At 41.2% G+C, this 19,615-nt stretch overlaps 1 protein-coding gene across 1 annotated transcript in view; it reads right to left on the reverse strand.

The window, feature by feature from the left end:
* Positions 1-1,370: 1,370 nt before the first annotated feature.
* Positions 1,371-19,615, reverse strand: part of sertad4 (SERTA domain containing 4) — a 29,598-nt gene continuing 11,353 nt past the window's right edge. The window contains exons 2-4 of the mRNA XM_054796958.1: positions 9,242-9,413; positions 6,736-6,851; positions 1,371-5,876 (exon numbers count right to left, since the gene is read on the reverse strand). Of these exons, the coding sequence (XP_054652933.1) occupies positions 5,043-5,876; positions 6,736-6,851; positions 9,242-9,395 (1,104 nt within the window). The 5' untranslated portion in view covers positions 9,396-9,413 and the 3' untranslated portion in view covers positions 1,371-5,042. The remainder of the gene's footprint in view (positions 5,877-6,735; positions 6,852-9,241; positions 9,414-19,615) is intronic.

Raw genomic sequence — 19,615 nt, forward strand, 5'->3', positions numbered from 1 at the left:
GCAGTGCTCATCCTGTTCCTCCTTGCACCAAGGAACCGATACCGATCCTGCTGAGGGTTGAAGGACCTTCTACGACCCTGTCCAGCTCTCCTGGAGTAACTACCTGTCTCCTGGAATCTCCTCCATGCGTCCAGGTACCGCAGTGATGCCCTGGTCCAGATCTGGTAGGAGATCCCCCAGGACACCATCCGTAGTCTCATTAGGAGCATGCCCCGACGTTGTCAGGCATGCGTACAAGCACGTGGGGGCCACACAAACTACTGAGAATCATTTTGAGTTGCTACAATGACATTTTAGCTAAATGGACCAGTGTGCTGCATCATTTTTTCACTTTCATTTTTGGGGTGTCTTTGATTTCCCCCCTCTATAGGGTGATCATTTTCATTTCTATCAAAGGATGTGGCATCATTTTGTTACTAATACATCACCCACTTATTATCAGGAAAGATATTCAAGATCATTTTTCCCCCAGTTTAGATCTGATGTGTTTTCGAAGTGTTCCTCTAATTTTTTTGAGCAGTGTATATATGTATGTATATATATATATATATATATATATATATATATATATGTATATATATATATATATATACAAGTATATATATATATATATATGTGTATATATATATATATGTATATATGTGTGTATATGTATATCTATATATATACTTGTATATGTATATATATATATATATATATATATATACAAGTATATATACATAGTACTTTCACAGTAACATATTTGAGCAGTGTAAATATGTATGTATATATATATATATATATATATATATGTGTGAATATATATATATATATATATATATATATGTATATATGTGTGTGTATATATATATACACACACAGTATATACACATAGTACTTTCACAGTAACATATGTTATACCTGAGAGAATGGAAAAGACTTGAGGTAGCAGCAGACAAAGATGGAGGCAGCCTGAGAGACAGGATGCCAGCAGCCCTGCGGCACAAGTGTCATGAATAGATGATCTATCATCCTCACCTCACATCACAGCCGTCAACATGTTCTCACCAGACCCGTGATTTCACCTCCGCACGCACATACAATACGTATCACAATGGCTTAGCGGCTTTCAAGCAATCAGAATTAATGTCACCCAAGACCTGCACAATTCCAGCAGAAATCCAGTAATTAGGGCAGTCATGCTGAGCACTATTACTGGATCAAAGGAACATTTCGCTGTCCAATGTCAGTGAGGCCCATTGCACTAGTAGATAAGAGTATTTTTAACAGCCCGTCATAACAAGTGAGAGAAGCCTTCAAAATTGCCCTCGTCTTGGACCCTTAATTTGCATGCTTGTATGAATAATGCAGGAACACAGAAACACACACGCTTAAGGATAAACATAGTTTTAATAGAGAATAGAAAAGAAACCGGTTTGTTTTTACTTTACACCTATCACAGAACACCACCTAGAATGTGACAGAACTCTTGCTCTTATGTTGTTTTTCATTAGACAGTTTCTTACTTTTTTTTTTCTTTCCTTCAGTACATAGCTTTGTGTAATTCCTTCTGTGAAACAAAATAATACCACTGATAGACACAGGATTTTGCACGCTGTAGAAAGGCATATGAAATCGTTTCGTTTCTTTGCTGGACAATTTGTCAGAGTCACAGTTGCCAAACTAGTCATTAGTGATGTTTTTGTGTTGTTTTGAACATTACATGAGAGGCAAGGAAGACACGCTTAACATAAACCGTCTTGATACCTGTCAAAATAACGGGGGTTTCACTCGTTCTAGAAACTTAAGGTGGCATGTGATCTATTATTTATAGCTTTTCTTTTTACATGGGTTTGTCATCACTGTTAAGGAATGAGAGTGCTTTTGTTCTATACACTTGTATTATCAATTAAAGGTGCTATGGATGTCTTTCAATTTGAGCACTTACATACATACATAGTCTTTTGACTACATGAGTGCTTTCACACCAGCAAGTACAGCAAATTGCAATGATATAATTGCAACTGTAATGACAGTGGAGCCCGCTTAGGTCAGTCCCGTAATGCCATGTACGTCGACCAACTCGTTAAGTCCCGGTCCACCGTATTATTACGTCAACATACACAGTTGACGGCTTTTTGTCAAATAAAATGTGACACAAAGGGGTCATTTGTATGAAACATCTGTCACTTTATGGTGACGTGTCTATATAAGAGTATAAAATGATATGAAAACAAAAGAATCAAAATAAAAACAATAAAAGGAATATTTTCATACTTATAGAAAACCTGTTTACCTTCTGAATAATTATTTTAACATTTGAGCCCTTTAGACATTAAATAACACTCCTATAGTCACCTTTACACTCGTATTATCCAATATAGTAGACATATTGGGCGGCTGTGGCTCAGGAGGTAGAGCTGTTGTCTCCCTTGGCATGACACTTCACCCACCTTGCCTCCAGTACTGCCCACACTGGTGTATGAATGTGAATGAATGTTTGGTGGTGGTCGGAGAGGTGCAAATTGGCAGCCACGTTTCCGTCAGACTACCCCAGGGCAGCTGTGGTTACAGATGTAATTTACCACCACCGGTGTGTGACTGAGGAGTGAATGAATAATGGGTTTACTTCATTGTGAAGTGCTTTGGGTATAAAATCTAATCCATTATCATTATGATTATTATAACATGAGTAAATGATAAGAATTAATAATTTAAGACATAAATAAGACTTGTGCTTGTGTGTGTTGCTATAGATGTGTTCCCTTGGGGAGCTGAGTGGCAGGAGGACAGGGCGTGACGTTTGGGTTTCAGAGTTGAGTTTTAGCTTGCCATGGGTTACTGCAGCAACAGTAGCCTGTCTTTTTATCATGGATATTTACTAGGGATTATTGTGCCCGTTGTGAGATCATTGAAACCTGCAATATAATCCTGTTGTTCTGGCAATCAAGTTTGGTGTTTGTGTGTCTCAGCGAACATTACAGAAACATTACTGACACCTAGTGACTGGTGTCATAGCGTGTTTGAATGTGTGCATGTTTTAATGCTGTGTAACTATCCATCCAACCAGTTTCTATATTGCCTGTCCTCATGGGGGTCAAGGGTGAGCTGAGTTCGCCAGTCAATCACATGCCCTGCAACTGTAGCTGTTGTCGTTTCACAATATAGCGATAACGATGAAGTCAACAATACTACAGCACATAAGTGGGCAGATTTTTCATAAAAATGATCCCTGTGGGTTGCAAATTATATGTCGACAATAGCGGTCAACCACCAACCTTCAGGTTCTGGATAACCTGCTTTAAATCCTCCGCCACTGCTGCCCTAAACTTGTAAATAATAACAACATGGTGGGCCCGACTTGATGAGTTGCTCGACTCAAGATGCGCTGTCGACATAAGCGAGACTGACTTAGGTGGGTTCCACTGGACAGTGTACGTTCACTTGCGCCAATTCACAACAAACCCCCCTTTTTTTAAAACAAAAAAACAGAAAACTGAATTACAATATTGATTACAGATTTAATTCATAATGAATTTGCAGCCAAGATGACAAATATTACCTGTCCATGATGAGATTCAATTATTGTAAGGCAAAACAAGAAAAACTACAGCTAAAACATCCCTAGGAGAAACCAAACTACACTTCATCAAGTAGTAACCGATGTTTCCTTCAAGGTCGGGTCAAGTTTGTCTAAGTTCAGTGCAGACACTCAATCACATGCACTCCAAGTGCAAAAGAACATTTTGGATGTGTCTATCTAGTGTCCTTCCAAAATCCAACATTTTAACCACATCGGAAAACATCACTGCATTTAGCAAAATGTCATTTAGGAGATCGCTACTAAAGAACAATTATATGAACACACAAAATACACGTTTCTGTAAAAACACTAAGGCACTTACACGTGTTTTGCCCATGTTTGTGATTGCTGAATCTTGGAAATGGTCTTGGGAGACAAGACAGTGCAATACGATCGCTTCATATTTAACATTACAGCACAACGTATGAAGAAATGTTGAGGCCCAATTTTTTTCCTCGTTTATTCTCACAATGGAGCGGAAAGAGAGAGCAGTGTTTCCCCTGGGGTTATACCTTTGGGGGGGGCGGAGGGCATCATGGGTGGCACACACATGTGCGCATGTGGCGTAGTTGTCATCGTTCACCGCCAGCTAAATTTGACAGCCCTTCATAGTAGAAAGCAAGATAAAGACTCCAAAAATAATCCACCAAATTGAAATCAAGTGGAGACAGAGGGTTCTGCCTCTAATATAATGGTGTTGGTGGTGTTGGTGGTGTTGGTGGGGGGGGGATAGCTTTGGGGGGCGTCATGGGTGGCACACACGCGTGCACACATGCGCGCATGCAGCGTAGTTGCGATCGTTCACCGCCAGTTAAATTTGACAACCATAGTAGAAAGCAAGAGAAAGACTCCAAAAATAATCCACCAAATCGAAACCAAGTGGAGACAGAGGGGTCTGCCCCTAATATCATGGTAGGGGGAACTAAAGACATTTTTTCAGATCACTGAAATAAAGTTGGGGTTCGAGGTAAAGTTCAACTAAAGAAGTTGTTGTCATGAGTGTATTTATATTCTACAAGACCGAGGCTGTACTCACACGAGGTCGATTGCACCGTGCTCAAGCCCACTTCACACACGGCACGTTTGGCTGGCGTGAGTGCGCTGACCCGTGACCAAGCACGGTACACTACCCCTCCTCTGCCACGGTTGCCACACGTGCAATGTAGTGGAGTCGTGGAATGACTGTAAAGCAATCGTTCCTCGCAAGTTCTTAATAATAAGACACGATACATAATAGAAATAAAATACGAAGGTCAAACCCACGGCGCACTCAATTGCTCCTCTCGCAATTAATGACAGTCGCAACCTTGCACAAAAGCAATAATCAGCCAAAATAAGAACAGTAACACAGCGATGTACAAGTACGAAGCACGGACGCTCAGTGTGAGTGCAGGTCAGATGGGGCCAGGAGGAGGGGGAATGGCAGCCAAGTGCAGCACGATACGAATGGATTCGTGTGAGTACCAATGCAAGCAACATCTCATTGTCTGTGACCCCTTTGGTACCAATAGTGAACACTGAGAAGATCTCGTTCTGAAGCAGGGTCCCATTCACAATGTGTGATGCCATGATCTTCCTCTTCGTCTTCCTCGAGTTCACCATCCTCCTCCTCTTCAATGCTGCCTGTCATGCAGCTGTCCGCCTCTGTCCTTGTGTGACCCAGCAGGCTCCTAGTCCTACTTTTCTGTTTCGACTTGCCTTTGCCTTGAACCCAACCGGAAGAAGGTCCTGCTTGTCGTCTTTCACTAACTGTTTCATCCTCCTCTTCCTCGTCATCAAGCTCCTCCTCCTCCTCAGCCTCGTCATCCTCATCATCATGGCCTTCGATGACGGTCAGTCCTAACTTATGGTGACTGGCTATTTGAAAGACGGAGGATGAGTGCGGCGAGGATAGTTCTGCATCGTACATGGAGAACGGAAGCGGAAGGTAGTGTCCCGCAGCTGCGGCTGCAGCATAGAAACAACAACACGTCTGGGCACAGTCACTGCGAAGGTCCCCCTGTCCCGCACGGACCATTCGGAAGCGCTTACGAAAGGGTGGTCCGGCTTGGGGTGCTAAGCAGATTGGGGTGGGTACAGCCCTGCTTAGTGCCTGATTCGTGGGGTTTGAGCCCGGTGGCAAGATAGTGCTAAGAACTGGGTTGGGAGGGAAGCACCAGTCAGTGCTCTGGAGAAGGATTTCAGTTCGTAGACGCCGAAGGAGGTTATTAACAAGCACTGAGCGTCGCAGAAAAGCCTCGGGGTCATCGATGAATCGCATCTTCTCCAGGGAAAGACGCAGCACATGGGCCCGCTCCTCCAAAACTGGAGCCACCTGAGGTACAATGGGCGATTAGATCCATGGAACCAAGGAAATACTTGGTCAAAACACTGATTCTGATTCAGTAACACAACAAACAATAAATATTGAAAATGTTTAACGCATCATTTTTAGTCCAAATTTACACCCTTCTACACTAAGTTCATATCATTTTTTGTCGCTATTACTAACAGGTGTTAGCTGTTAGTAAACAGGATTCAAAACTGCATAACCAATGTCCTTTGTGGACGGCTTTTAAATTCTGGTGAGAATCTGGATAAAGATGTTGAGAACATGTATTTTCCATCTGTTAATGTGAAGCGTTTAATGCCTCAGGTGTGTTTAAATTAAGATAGCTGTGACGAAAAACACACTTTTCTAGTATTTTCTTCACTCAAAAAAATAATATTTAATATACTAATATTAGCAATAATAATTATATTACTATGAATAATATAATTATATACTAATATACTAATATTATTGTTTATTTGTATTAAGAAGACACACAACTCATCCATGTGTTCATGCATTTTCTATACTGCTTGTCCTTATTGGGGATGGGTGGGTGAGCTGGAGCCTATCCCAGCTGACAAGGAAACACTCAATTGTCCAGAGGTGTGAATGTAAGTGTGAATGCTTGTTTTTATGCGCCCTGTGATTGACTAACTACCAGTATAGGGTGGGCCCAGTCTCTTGCCCAAGGTCAGTTGCCATGAGCATCAGCTCACACGCAGCCTTCATGAGGACAAGCGGTATAGAAAATGGATGGATAGATGGATGGATAGATGGATGGATAGGTGGGTTATCAGTGATGTGCTGATGTGTCATTTCATTTTAAGACGGAATATAAGAAGATGTGATCAATACTAACAGTTTGGCAGTATGTCCTGAAACTGAACGAAGCCTCGTCGTCATCGACAAACTTCCTCTTGAAGAATGAGAGTCTTGACATTGACACGTGGTCAGGAAGTCGCCGAAAGGGAGGTTCTATACAGAAACATGACATTGTATGAACACACATCACACAGAAATCATAAGCAATTAACTTAATGTCAGCCTGGATAGCCACAAGTGGTCATGGCCAAAAGCTTTGGCACCCCTGTGTGTCTGTCAGATAATACACATTTCTCCCTGAAAATTGTAGCAATTACAAATGCTTCAGTATTAACATGTTTATTTCTTTTCTTTCCACTGGAACAACACAAAAAAAGCCCAGCAAAAAAAGCCAAATCTGATCATTCCACACAGAACTCAGACAATTGACTGGACAAAATTATTGGCACCCTCAACTTAGTATTTGGTAGCACGCCCTCTGGAAAAAATAAATGACCCAATCATTTCCTGTAACCATCAACGTTTCTTACACCTCTGTGCTGGAATTTTAGCCCACTCTTCTTTTGCCAACTGCTCCGGATCTCTAATGACTGTAACTTTGAGGAGATCAAACCTTGTAGACATAACAACAGAAAATAGACATCAATAAGACTTGTGCTCGTGTGTGTTGCTGAAAATGTGTTCTGGTGCTGGCGGAGATGAGTGGGGGGCAGACGGGAAGTGACGTCGGGGGTGTTTTAGCTTGGTGTGGGTTACGGCCCGCCGGGAAAATACTTAAAACAAACCTCTTCTCACGATGACAGCATTTCACTCCCACGTCACTTTCTGCGAGATTCCGTGCTTAACAGTTGATTCCGTTTTTATTGGTGAATTCCGTAATTCTGTCCGCAATTCCGTTAACTCACTTCTTCTGACGCACTAGCTCGGCAGCTAATGTGCTATATATTGTAGCGTGTGGAACGTGTTCTGGTGATGTCACAGCCAAAATGGCGCCGGTTCAGAAAACTCAGAGTTTATCGCTGGGGATAGATTCTCAAAATAACCCGCAATAAGTGAAATCAGCGAAGTAGCCAACTTAATTTTTTTACAATGATTATATATGTTTTAAGGCTGTAAAACCCCTCACCTTACACTTTATACACTTTTCTCAGACGGGCAATAACATTTTGTCACATTTCTCTTTAGTTTAAACACTCTCAATCCTTCCTTTCAATTTTAATGACCAACCTACAGGTCGGACCCAAGAAATTATTAAGTGACTCACATGTATTTCACTCCTCTGACCGTTTCGTCCTAGCGCCGTTCTGCTGTACTGTAAGTGTTAAAACATATTGTTGCAGTATTCCTGTTGCAGTCCTCCTCCTTCAAACCAAAGATTCATTGACAAGATAGCTAGCAAGCAAGCTAGCGATGACACAGGAGACACGGCAGAGCGTCACAAAGGAGACTGATTGACTACAAACAATCAGGACGAAGAAAACAATGGGCGGTACAGACAGACGAGCGAGGGAAGAGATGGACACTCAACTTCCCACAATGCAATCCTTCTTGAAGGGCCAGGCTCGGCCTGTAACAGCGTTCATACACTCATTTTTTTTCGCAAAACATCGAATCCGCAAAAGGTGAACCGCGATAAAGCGATGGAACACTGTACTTTCATTTTGTTATTGTTTTTTTTTCAAACTTTTTTTGGTGCCATGAGCACTTTAAATTTACCTTCTTGGGGTTGAGTGTGTGCCGTGCATCGAGTTAATATTGCGTATATAATTTGTGCTTTCTTCAGTTATATTTTTTTGCTGCGCCCACATTATGAGTCATTCAATTTAAAAAATGTTGTTTTATTTTGTATTATTATACAATGATTCCCTTTTTTTAATACTTGTACCTGCTAGAGCTCCACCAGACAATGTACCCTCATATCCAACGTCTCCTTAAAGAAGTTCACCAGTGATGTACAGTATGTTCTCTTGAAAAAGTAAATAATAAATGTTTTTGTCGAAATTAAGGTAACTTTACGGTTCCTTTTTTCATATCATATGTCCAATAGCAGGGGCCCAGCCAGGAATTCTGGGCCTCATGGAAAAAAAAAACCTCTCTGGTCGCCCCCTTTTATTTTTTAATAATTAACTATTTTTTGGTCCCAATGGCAGTCAGGGGACCTTGAAATTGTCTTAACCTTTCCCCTTATATGGCAACCCCGGCCAATAGCACTCGTCACAAATACATTTACAAATTTACAGTCAATTCATGTGATTGGTTTCGGTATCGGCCGAAACTCATGGATGATCGGAATCGGAATCAGCAGCATAAAACCCTGATCGGAGCATCCCTAATAGCAATAGCTTGATGCTGCAACACGACTAAAATCATAATTGAAAAAAATTGAAGGTCGACCAGTGCCACACTACAGATTGAGGTCGACTTTGGAGTTTCCACTGTAATAAACATAAGCACACAGTTACTGAATAACACCACATACAATATAGTATTTGAATCTGTAAAAAAGGCAGGGAATAAACAAACATCAATGTTGGCATGTTTACCCTGTTTTGGTTTGTCTTCAGTGTGGCTTGGTGAGGTGGTGTTTGATAGGCAGGTCTTATTGCAGCGCTCCGTCTTCCATACTGGTTGGTATGTTGAGAGGGGATGTTCTCTCTCTGGCTCCAGGAAAGGATTCATGGACAAGACGAGGGTCATCTCTTTATTGATTAGGGTCTAGAGAAGCAGAGAAAATGATGACCAGCTGTTTGTTTCATTTATAAAAACCGACCAATTCTCTATTATGATTGGATTATTAGTATTTATTTGGATTATTTATGCATATGACTTGACTTTTTCATCATGTCACCTTGTCACCGGCTTTCATCCAGTCTTCTCAAATCAAGACGTTTACCAACAAAATGCATCCATTTTGGATGGCTCAGTTTCCAGTGCATACACGCAGCATGACTCATCCTAACAGTTGGCTACAAGCTCTGTGAGCTGCGTGGGACAGTAACAAGTGGGCCACAGATTGAGAAATTACCACATTCACACCACCAATTCCCATGTGATTAGTTGTAGGAGTTAGCAAGATGCTTGGCACCAATTTGTACGGTGAAATGGATCCCACACTTGGGATTGCATAGGGAAGCTGTGTCAACACTTTGCTTGATAATATGGAGTGCAAAGGCAGTGTGCCAGTGGAAAGAGTGAATGAGGTAAAACTAGAGATGTCCCGATCTGATCTTCAGGATCAGGATCGGCGGCCGATCCGCTGTATTTTGAAGATCGGATAATATCGGCTTACGCCACGAGATGGGGCCGATCTGGTTGCCGTATAACTTTCGTAACTCTGGGCCACACTCCAATATGGTAGGTGTGGTAATGCAGCATAGAGCTGGTTGCCACTCGATTCCCGCCAACCACAAGTCCAAGAAAACGCAACACCACCATTCAGACATGTCACCGGTGTACCGTGGTGAAGTGAGTTTCACGTTGGACGTTGGATATTCGGCTCCCTAGCTACAGCGGTAGTTTCCCCTCACTGAACCCGGACTGCTGTGGCATGGTGTGGGGAGCTCGCACGCAGTGGCGGAGCTACGTGGTGGCCGTGGCCACCCTTGGTCACTCTCCGGCCACCCCACTGGTCATCTAGACATTTCAACTTATGGTCACTCCTATGTGAGTAATGGATATGTGGCTCCGCAACTGCTCGCACAGGAAGTGCTGCTCTAACTGCTGGTTGTTTACACTAGGGGCCGTCAATAAATTACGATTGCGCTGAAGAAAGTTTGTTAAAAAAAAATTAATATATTCTAAATCACACCACAAATTGATCTATAACCATGTCAAATGATTAGTCCTACCCTCAAAGTAGTTTTTCATGTTTGTAACAAAAGCTTATTTAAAAATTGGGATTGCATCGGCAAGACTATAAAAAAAATCAGATCGGAAGCCAAAAAATGTGGCTCGGGACATCCCTAAGGTAAACTGATGTGAAAAGTTGTCTTTTTGACCTATTTGAGTCTCACAGTGACGCCTTTCATTTTCTAGAATAAACTGTCAACAACATGACTAAACAGCATTGAAGAAAGGATTGTTTATATGATAAGTATGCCCATTGGCCCCCCGTGGTGTTGGTAGATTCAAGCATCTATTTTCCTGGTTTCCCCCAAATTCTAAATGTTACCACCCCAAAATTCCCATTGAAATGATTGGAGAGGGTTTTTTTTTTTTTTTTTTTTACAAAATGTCTCAACTGATTCAATTCATTCCAGTGTCAAAACCTTTGCTCAATCAGGACAGTTTTCCCAAAATTCCACATTTTCCATGACAAATAACTTTTCAAATTCTTACACATTTGTCAACGAATCAAACCATTCCAATGTCAAAACATTCAGCTAATCAGTACAAACCAGGGGGTGCTCCTATCAGGGTTTTATGCTGCCAATTCCGATACCGATCATCCATGAGCTAGATCGGACAGTCACTGCTGATACCAATCACATGGATTAACTGTACATTTTTCAATTTATATATGATGAGTGCTATTGGTCAGGGGTGCCGTATAGGCGGGAAACGTTAGGAGAATTCAACAAATAATGAAGCTAATAATTAAAATAATAAAAATAACAAAAATAAAAATTATAAAAAAATAAAAAAGGAGGGGCCCAGTGTGAATTTATTTTAATGGGTCCCACAATTTCTGCTATTGGCTATTTGAGCTGAAAATAGGAACCATAAAATTACCTTGATTTAGAAAAACATATCTGACTTATTTTTCATGAGAACATATTTCACTCGTGAAACTGACAGGTGATGATGTGAGAGTACATGGTCTGGTGGCACTCTAGAAGGACTACGTCTGTGAAATATTTTCTTCCAAGTAGTAGTAGCAGGATAGTGAGAGAGCAGTCGGCCTGAAAGAGCCTGGTCATATATACCAGTGGTTCTCAACTGCTTTGGCTGCGGGACCAACCATCGCCCCTCAATGACAAGCGGCGACCCAAATTGCAGACATTTTTCAACTAAAACTTTGTAAATATCTTTATATTTATAGGGCCTGTTTGCCTGTTTTACTTTCTGAAGTGTTGAAAGCATTACGTCCCGCCTCCTCTTCCCGCTCAGGGACAATGCATTTTTATCCACAAATTCAAAAATTATTTCAAGAAAAAGTGTGTGTAAAGGTTTTCTGTACACAGTATATCATAGGAGTTGAATGACAGCATCTGGACTTGGACCTGGATGAGAGGTGAGACATCTTTAAGAAAATCAAGCGAGTCCAATTGCTTTGATTTACCTCCTCAGATAAACAAAAAGTACAATTCAAAATATACGAATTTAAATTTTTTCCGATTAACTCAGCAGTTAAGTTTAAAAGGAGGGTCATTTTTTTGTAGACCACCCCTTAATAGATGTAACAGAACAGATCAAACTGGGCATGAAACTGTACCTGCGAGTCTTCATGGTGCCCGTAATTCCCTCATATCAACGTGAGCTGGAGCGGTGAGATGCTTGTCTTTTTATTGTGCTTTCTTCTCCAGCAGATATAAAGACGATTGAGCTGTTTGTCGAACGTACAGCACGTTAAGACCACACTCGATGTCCTTCCCCTCCCGCTAAAGCTTGGCCAAGTCCCCCAAAAACATGGCACGCACCTCATGATGCCGTAGGAAGAGAACAGCACAGACGCAAGTTGCGTTCAGGGCCATCAGGCCACAATTTTTTTGGACAAGACCTGCGACCCACTGAAAACTGCGTCGTGGAGCCGTTTTCCGAGTGTCACGCGCATACAGGGTGAGTGTTGCCCAGTGTTGGCTGCGACACACCGTGAGCCTCGAACACTCCACATACTCTGTCAAGTGTTTGTTCTTCCAATGCCGTATTAAGTTAAAGCTTTGGCATGTGTTGCAGGATGCAAACTTTACATCGCTCTCACAAATGGCATAAAAGTTCCACACGGCAGACATGTTTTTTTGGTTTGCCGTGTGAAGGTAAGGGAGGGGTGACACTAGACACAGGGATATCTACAGGCTGAAATTAGTACGAGCCAGAGGTGATGGGTTTTTGTGATCGGCATAGAAATGCATTTATTAGCATATGATCACGTACTTTTCCATGGTAATGGAAAAGTCGATCGATCGGCACACCCTCAGTACAAACAACTCTAGCTTTTTAGCTTTTTCTGTAATTCCACATTTTCTGGAACACAAATTCCTTTTGGCAGACTCAGGCATCTATTTTCCTGGTTTCCCCAAATTCAAAATTTTACCACCCAAAAATTCCCATTGAAATGATTGGAGAGGGTTTTTTTTTTTACAACATATCTCAGCTGATTGAACTCATTCCAGTGTCAAAACCTTTGGTCAATCAGGACAGTTTCCCAAAATTTCACATTTTCCATAACAAATAACATACCAAATTCTCTTTGAGCTTAAAATTCCTTCTTCCACATTTCGCAACGAATTTAAACCATCACCATACCGATCACATGGATTAACTGGAAATTCTTCAATTTATTTATGATGAGTGCTATTGGCCAGGTGTGCCGTATAGGCGGGAAACGGGTGGAGCAGCAGCCTCGCTAAGCAGCGCTGACACACACAGCAGTGAAGACTGAGCAAGACCTCCATGTCAAGACACAAGAGAACAGCGCAAATACAGTCTGATATGAACGATTTCTTTGTTTTTGATATTGCGCTTCAAAGAATGATCGAAATTTAAAAAATATCGCTATATCGAACAGCCCTAATGCTAACAATTGCCCACAAATTTAACTCCAGGCTTGGTCACCATGCTGATTGGCACCAATGTTTTGATTACTAACCCCTCCCCAAGGTAATTCAATTTTTCCTTCATTTTATTTTCTATATAGCACCGGATCACAACAAAAATAAGTGCTTGTTTTGATTCCTTTTGTGTTGGTAATTGTCTTTGTATGTTAGCACAGGTCTTATTGAATGCGGCATAAGAGACAGTATGTCCTTTTGATCGCTGTGAATGTCTGTCATTTGATTTAACGATGAGTCCTCCCCCTCATGCACAATGCAAAGCCAGCTGTTCTAAACATTGGCAGCTGCACTTCCTTGTCACTACATTTTCTCTTCAAAGATCCGTCACTTTCATTCCCTCTCCAGACAGCCTCAACAACAGTAAAGCCCTTTGTGACAGACCCAAACTGAGGTAACACGATCCTCACCCCTACTAAGGTAGCAGATTAAAGTGTCCGTTTCAATAAGCTCCCCACTTGGCTTGACTGAACACATTTATATTTGTATATTCCTCACAAGCATTTATTCTTATCCTCGCGAGGTGCCAAGAGCCAGTGAAGCAGCTCTGAGGACTGCTTACATTCTTACCCCAGTCAACATGCTTATACGCACTAGTTGATCCCCACCTATTCGCCATTCAGCATTCGCTGCCTCACATAGTCGAAGATTTTCTTCCTGCTTTAAATTGTAAGAAATTGTTTTTTTTCATGGTAACCTAAATAGAAAATCAATTTATGGCACTACTGTATCTGCAGGGGAAAACTTCTATGTTCGCTTGATCTAATGTACTGCATTCACGAAAAGGGTATTTTGAATGGTAAGTTTAGCTTCAAAGCCCCCGCAGATGGCTCTCTCAACAAGACCAGTGCTAATTTTATCTATTGTTGCTGTGAGTTGTATTTTCGCCAGAGTACATCGAGTCTCAAACGCCACTTGCTGGACTCAGATGGAAAAATTGAGGTATTTTTTTATTGTCCTTTATACAGTAAACAGTACACTAACAGGTGTTTTTTAGATACTCTCAGCTGCGACCTAAAATTTGGGTTACAAGCATAGTCAAAGACAGCTATTTGGGGGCTTGTGCCACAAAGCTGGAAGTGAGCGAGCACACACACAGACCTTAATGAGATGGCAGTATAGCCTCGCGAGGCAATTTATTAGCGTTATTGTTATTATTTATTAGCGATTTATTAGCTTTTGTGTTTGAACTCTTGTGTTTGTCGAAAAGGACAGAAAAACTTGCATTTTGCAAAACCCGCGGTGTCATACTTCCACACTACTGAAGTTGCCACACACTGAAGGTGTGGAAAAGTGTGTGTAAAAGAGGATTTGTGAGCGTGTTTGGCTCTGTACAAGTGTGTGGAAGTGAAGTAGAATAGCTTGACTGCACTAGAGTATATGGGCGCAGCCCTAGTTCTGTCAACTACTGACTGTTTTTGAGCACTTTCTTTTTTGTAAGTTGTCAGTATTTATTTGTGTAACACCCTGTTTTCATTTCACTTAATTGTTGGGTGTTTTTGCAAACCTTTATTATTATATTAAAATTACATTTTGTGAGATTATTTGCTTGAAGAGAATGATATGTGAGTGATGGACCTAACCAGTGTCTCCTTGGTGTAAATTGTGTTTGTTTACAGGTCCATAGGTTTGAGATCCATTTTGTGTTCAGCTCTTTAAAAAAAAAAACAGAATGTTTAATCAGCAAAAAATTGCATGAAGCAAACATCTTATCCAGTCTCATGTTTATATGTGTATTAAAAACTTTAAAATGATCTTTCAAAGGTACACAACATTCACTTATCATGGTCGGGTCTGGAGCCAATTAACCACGGTAGACGAGGGATTGCTGTACTGCACATTGGTAAAGCTTGAGTTGCACAGAAAGTAGTCAGAGACAAACTTCAACATGCTTGAGGAGCATGTTTATATAGCACTTTATATGCCATGAATATCTTTGATATTTACGCTCACACATCACAAACCAACAGGAGCTCAACCCCAGCTTTTTATCAACCCAAATACCAATCTGCACTCATGGTGCAACCAAATATAACAACAAGTAACACACAATGTAACTGTACCCCACGAACTATGTGGGTATCAAAATGGACGACATTTTATTTTGACTATGTTGTGCAGCTAACTGTATGGCAATTGCTCCTCGGCAGTTACCTTTGATAGTGTTTCATAATACAAAGCAATAAAAAGACTTCCGAAGGAATCCACAAAGTCAAAATAAAGATGTGTCATCAATTAATGTAACATTCACCAAAGTGTTTGTCAGCCACCCATGACACAACTGCAACCACCCAGCGGTGGCAGTGATTAGCTGAGTATTTACGAATTATTGATAAAGCTAACTTCAACACCCCGATATTGCTAAAGTGGGTTTATGTCACTCACTCAAGCCCATACTCGAAAAGGTCAAATTCTTAATGCTTTCACTGCAAATTGTATTGTTGTTGTCCATTGATGCCTCATTCTTTGTGTCCTCCTGTATATACTGTATATTGTTACTGCTGTGCAACTAAACAACCAACAAACATATATGTTGTATTGGTTGTTTTTATCATGTAGGGATGTATGAAATCTGTTTTATTTTCCCCCAAATTCCACTTTTTACGTTTTTTTTTTTTACCTTTTACACGTTTTACTACCACCGAGTGTGTGCTTTTTATGTCTGTGAATAAAGCACTAGCATGCTCTGCTAAACTAAGACGACCCAACTAGCTTCCACCCACGCTCACCCACTTAGCTGGTGTTTCATGTGGCCGCTCCGACATGTTTAGTTTGAGAAGGCGTGGGTAAGTGTTTGTGAGGAGATGCCGCCGCGATTGGGCGGCCCGCTGGGGAAATATTACCCCACACAAACATTCCTTCTTCTCACGAAGACAGCATTTCATTGACATTATGTCAATGAAAAACAGTAGATTCCGTTTTTATTGGCCAATTCCGTTAACGAGGAAATCATAGGGCCCTGATCAAGTATCTCCATTTGCAGGTAGAACTGTCTTTCAAACACATACCGCCACTTACGACCACACCTCTCCAACACAGTTTGTTTTGGAGACAAGTAATATCTCAATCAATTTAAAAGCTGATCACTCTTGTTTTAGCAAACCAAGTGCCAAGCACCTTGGATGCTAAATGTATTTTTTTTGAGCAGCTGACAATCAACAAATTTGCTGAACTGAGTCTGACTGATACAGTCTACAAACCACAGACAACAACTACTGCAGAAGACTCCCCCACCAAGGACCTCCAACTAGGGCCAATTATGTCACTACCATTGAGTGTGGCTGCCATGGTTAATTAGCATCTTTTGCCATGTGTGTTTCCCCCCGGAGCTGCTTTTTTACCCGCAGCTATTTTCTTCTCCATCACCTCCCCTCACGTCTGCTGTTGCTACGTTTGCTCTGGCACAAAGAAACAAGCATGCCATCACTCCCTCTGCCCTCCGTGAGGACCTCCATCTTGACATCCCCCTCCCTCCATTATCATTTCTTTCATCCCCTCGTCTCTCTCTTTCACTCCGTCTGTCTGACATCCTTTCAACAGCGGTCACACTTGACAGCTTACTGAACTACGGGGGTAAAAACAAACAAACAAAGGGAATACAGACTTCCTCACACATTCAGCAATATGTGTTGTTTAAGGAACATGTGGAGGGTAGCTGCAGAGACACCACGTTTGTTCATGTTTGTGTGCCAGAAAGCAAAATAGAAACGTAGGGTTGAGGAGGAGAAGCACAGAAAGAGGAGAGAACAGTTTCGGAGACAGCTAGCTTTCGTCTCTTTTTGTCAGCCTCTGGAAGGAATGTGAGACGATTGAGAGTGAACGCCGGATGTGTAGATGTGTGGGCTTGTGTTTGATGGTGTGTATCTGAGGGGGGAAAAAAGAACTTGCGAGTGTGAAAGCATATGCAATGTGTAAGCGTAAGAGACACCGCTTCACCTGTGTTCAGTCACAGCCCCTCCTGGCTTCATCCCTCTTATCTCTCCTCTCACAGCTTCTCTACCTCTGTCAGACGCTATATTGCATTCTTTCATGACTCTTTGATGATGAGAAGTTAATTGCAGTGCCAGGGCACGAGACAAACTGTGGGAGGGAGACTGATCGGGAATGATAGAGAATAGAGGAGAATAAGGCAGGATAGAATGAGGGCTGAGGCACGAATGGATGGATGGAGTGAGTCAGGGAGGGAAAGATAAGTGCCTTAGGGAACCTTGTCATGAGTGGAAACAAGTCACCGCAGCGATGATTTTTCAGACAGACAGCACACACTCAGACATGCACACATGCACAGCTTGTAGTGTAGTGGAACATTTTGATGGGAAGTCAACCAAGGTCAACTTAGCCAGCCGCACGTGAAATCTGATTCTGTTTTTAACTCTGTGATGTGATTGTTTATGGGCGAGCTTCGCAATGACTTTATTAACAGTGGAGTGTCACATATTAGGGTGGGGGTTTTTGTAAAATTGTATATTATCGTGTATTTAAGTGGCCGTTTACATGGGGTCATGTAAACATAGAACACAACTATCCTTTTGGTTGCTCGCTTATGTAACAATGTTGTTTTATAAGGCAGATGCAACATTTTGACAATACTGAAAGTGGACATTTTGAATAAACAAAAAACAATCACATCTTGGCTAAACACTGAAAAAAACATCTTTTGGAGGGAGTGCCACCTGTACTAATTTGGAATGTCTTGTTACTGGCAGAGGTTGGAATCACTCAAATTTTTGCATTTACAAACGGTAAAACAAAAATGCTAATTAAATACAAACCAATGAAGTACATACAAATATGGGAAACGAGGCAGAAATTACAGTAATTTCAAGTCTCATCATGCGCAGTAGGCGTGTCCCAATCTGATATTGATATTGGATATTGGTCCGATATCTGCATAAAAACAAGTACATTATATCTAAAATCGCCGTCAGCACTCCCAGTACAAACAGTCTATTCCAGACTCTGCTGCAGCGCTTCTATCCAGCAGCGCGCTGGATAGAGCCTAAGTGCTAAACTTGCCATGCATAAGTCCCCGGCGGTGGCACACACATCCAAAACATCTGCAGCGCTTGAGAAAATGAGGTTTTCTCACACCTACCATTATTCTCTGTTTGAGTAAAATCACTTCATCGAGGCTTTTCTAACATTCCACACTACAAGTAATAAACGTTTTAGGGATGTGCCGGATACTCATTTTAGACGAGTATCTGTTATGGATAATGCACTTTTACCGAGTACGAGCATGAAACTTGTACAGCCCGCCATTATCCGTAATTGTGATGAAGGAAAATCCTCATTTAGAAAGTTAATTAAAAAATAAAAATAAAATAAACTACAGTGAACAAAGCTGACAGATTATTTTCCCGGATCACATCACTGGATGTTTACATGAATCATTAACTTCACACGGAACATTAAAAAATAATTATTATAATGAATTTATAATATTAAATTATAATAATAAAGTCTCACAGTACACATATAGCTGAAAAATATACAATAAATAAAGCAACTTCTGATCAATCCATGTCAATTTCAGATTTAAAATAATGTATAAATTTAGGCCCCGACCATCTCCGGTTAAACTACGCCCACTTTCGGTTTATACCCCGCCCACTCCGAGTACAGATACGGATACAGATAATTCACATGGGTGAACATATACTGATACAGATAGTGGTGCAGTCGCTCATCCCTAAAAAATATATATGATTCTTGCCAATATTGGATTGGACTGATGTTGGTATGTTGGTTATGGGTCAAGGCTGCAATATCGGTATCGTATCGGAAATAGTGAAACAGTTTTATCGGGACACCCCTAATGCGCAGCTGGTTGCATCATGTACAGGGTGACATTAAGCAATTGTCCAGTCTCAGTCTGTGTTTCCATTATGTTCTGCCTTCTGATTCACTTTACTGTGGTGGAGTTTATTCATACAGTTCCCAAATTCTGAGCCTTTCCCCTTCACAACATCCACGGGAAGTGGATCAACAGCCTGTGTCAGTGATAGCATCAGTGCAATTGTGTGCACATAAACTGTACAGTATGTGCAAGATTTGTTTTGATGTTTCACAAACGCATTTACAATCACCCACAGGATTTTAGTGGAACAGCCCTGACCCAAGCATTAAGTGTCAGTTATCATCTTT

Source organism: Dunckerocampus dactyliophorus, chromosome 13, assembly GCF_027744805.1.
Source record: "Dunckerocampus dactyliophorus isolate RoL2022-P2 chromosome 13, RoL_Ddac_1.1, whole genome shotgun sequence".
In the NCBI taxonomy this organism is placed as follows: domain Eukaryota; kingdom Metazoa; phylum Chordata; class Actinopteri; order Syngnathiformes; family Syngnathidae; genus Dunckerocampus; species Dunckerocampus dactyliophorus.